Raw genomic sequence first — 1,820 nt, forward strand, 5'->3', positions numbered from 1 at the left:
GTGATGCCATCCAGCCATCTCATCCTCTGTTGTCCCCTTCTCCGCCTGCCCCCAATCCCTCCCAGCATCAGAGTCTTTTCCAATGAGTCAACTCTTCCCATCAGGTGGCCAAAATATTGGAGTTTCAGCTTCAGCATCAGTCCTTCCAATGAACACCCAGGACTGATCTTTAGGATGGACTGGTTGGATCTCCTTGCAGTCCAAGGGACTCTCAAGTATCTTCTCCCATGGCAAACCACTTCAGTATTCTTGCCTTGAGAACCGCATGAACAGTATGAAAAAGCAAAATGATAGGATATTGAAAGAGGAACTCCCCAGGTCGGTAGGTTTCCAATACGCTACTGGAGATCAGTGGAGAAATAACTCCAGAAATGATGAAGGGATGGAGCCAAAGCAAAAACAATACCCAGTTGTGGATGTGACTGGTGATAGAAGCAAGGTCTGATGCTGTAAAGAGCAATATTGCATAGGAACCTGGAATGTTAGGTCCATGAATCAAGGCAAATTGGAAGTGGTCAAACAGGAGATGGCAAGACTGAACATCGACATTCTAGGAATCAGCGAACTAAAATGGACTGGAATGGGTGAATTTAACTCAGATAACCATTATATCTACTGTTTACAAAGCCTTTGCTAAAGAAACTTTGCTCTATCTAACATTTTCCTCAAGGCATCTTTAACATCTTTATTTCTTAAGCTATAGATCAAGGGATTCAACAAGGGAATCACCACTGTGTAGAACACAGACACCACTTTATCCCTCTCCAGGGCATAGCTCGTGCTTGGCCGGGAGTAAATGAAGAGAATTGACCCATAGTACAAGGTGACAGCTGTCAGGTGAGAGCCACTGGTGGAGAAGGCCTTCAAGCGGCCTTGGGTGGAGCGGATCTTCAAGAGGGCAGCAATGATGAAGAAATAGGAGGCAAGGATAAGCACGGCAGGAGTGATGACGTTGGAGGCAAGTATGAAATACAGCACAGACTGGTAGCTTTCCTTCACATCACAGGCCAACTTGACAAGGGGGGGCAGGTCACAGAAGAAATCATCAATGATGTTGTTCCTGCAGAAGCTCAAGGTAAATGTCTCACTGGTGATGATGGTTGAGTTCACAAAGCCACTAAAGTAGGAAGCTGCAAGAAGACTGACACATAAATTTGGGGACATGGCCTGGGAGTAAAGCAGCGGGTTAGAGACGGCCACATAGCGGTCATAAGCCATGGCAGCCAACAGGTAACACTCGCTGTAGGCCAGTCCAGCGGAGAAGAAGAACTGAGCTAGGCAGCCAGCAAAAGAGATGCGCTTGTTGTCAGAGATGCAGGTCATTAGGATTTGGGGGGCATAGACGGAAGCATACCAGAGATCCAGGTACGAAAGATTCCCAATGAAGAAATACATGGGTGTGTGGAGCCGAGAATCAGCACAGATCAGAGAAATCAGGGTGATGTTCCCTAAAAGACTGCTGATATATATGATGAGGAAGATATAAAAGAGAACTCTCTGTAAACACGGGTCTGTCGTAAATCCTAAAAGTATGAACTCCTTCACCGTGGTATAATTTTTTTCATCCATTGAGTCTGAGTTGTTTTTTTTTTTTTCATTCCTTTCTGTAAAAAAATGATCAATATGTCATGATTTAAGGTATTGATGTTATCAGCTTCCCCATTATATGTCATTTTAGATTGTTTAATACTCAACTGATGCATATACCATGTTCATTTAAAAAAAATTGTTTATGCTGAACTGGAAATTATTCCTGTTAGAAAACTGTGAAATCTTTCTATGCTGCCTTGAAAGACCAGATTATGAACATAATATAGTTT

The 1,820-nt window shown here is 43.4% G+C and overlaps 1 protein-coding gene across 1 annotated transcript; it reads right to left on the bottom strand.

Annotated features, from left to right (window-relative positions):
• Positions 1-633: 633 nt before the first annotated feature.
• Positions 634-1,569, bottom strand: LOC129627940 (olfactory receptor 1013-like). The gene has a single exon (XM_055547377.1). It carries the CDS (start codon positions 1,567-1,569, stop codon positions 634-636), a length of 936 nt encoding a protein of 311 aa, XP_055403352.1.
• Between the last annotated feature and the right edge of the window lie 251 nt (positions 1,570-1,820).

This window comes from Bubalus kerabau, chromosome 15, assembly GCF_029407905.1.
Source record: "Bubalus kerabau isolate K-KA32 ecotype Philippines breed swamp buffalo chromosome 15, PCC_UOA_SB_1v2, whole genome shotgun sequence".
NCBI classification, from domain to species: Eukaryota; Metazoa; Chordata; class Mammalia; order Artiodactyla; family Bovidae; genus Bubalus; species Bubalus kerabau.

Bases quoted from the DNA above. Each gene is read 5' to 3' on its own strand.
- LOC129627940 (XM_055547377.1), bottom strand. From the start codon at position 1,569: ATGGATGAAAAAAATTATACCACGGTGAAGGAGTTCATACTTTTAGGA.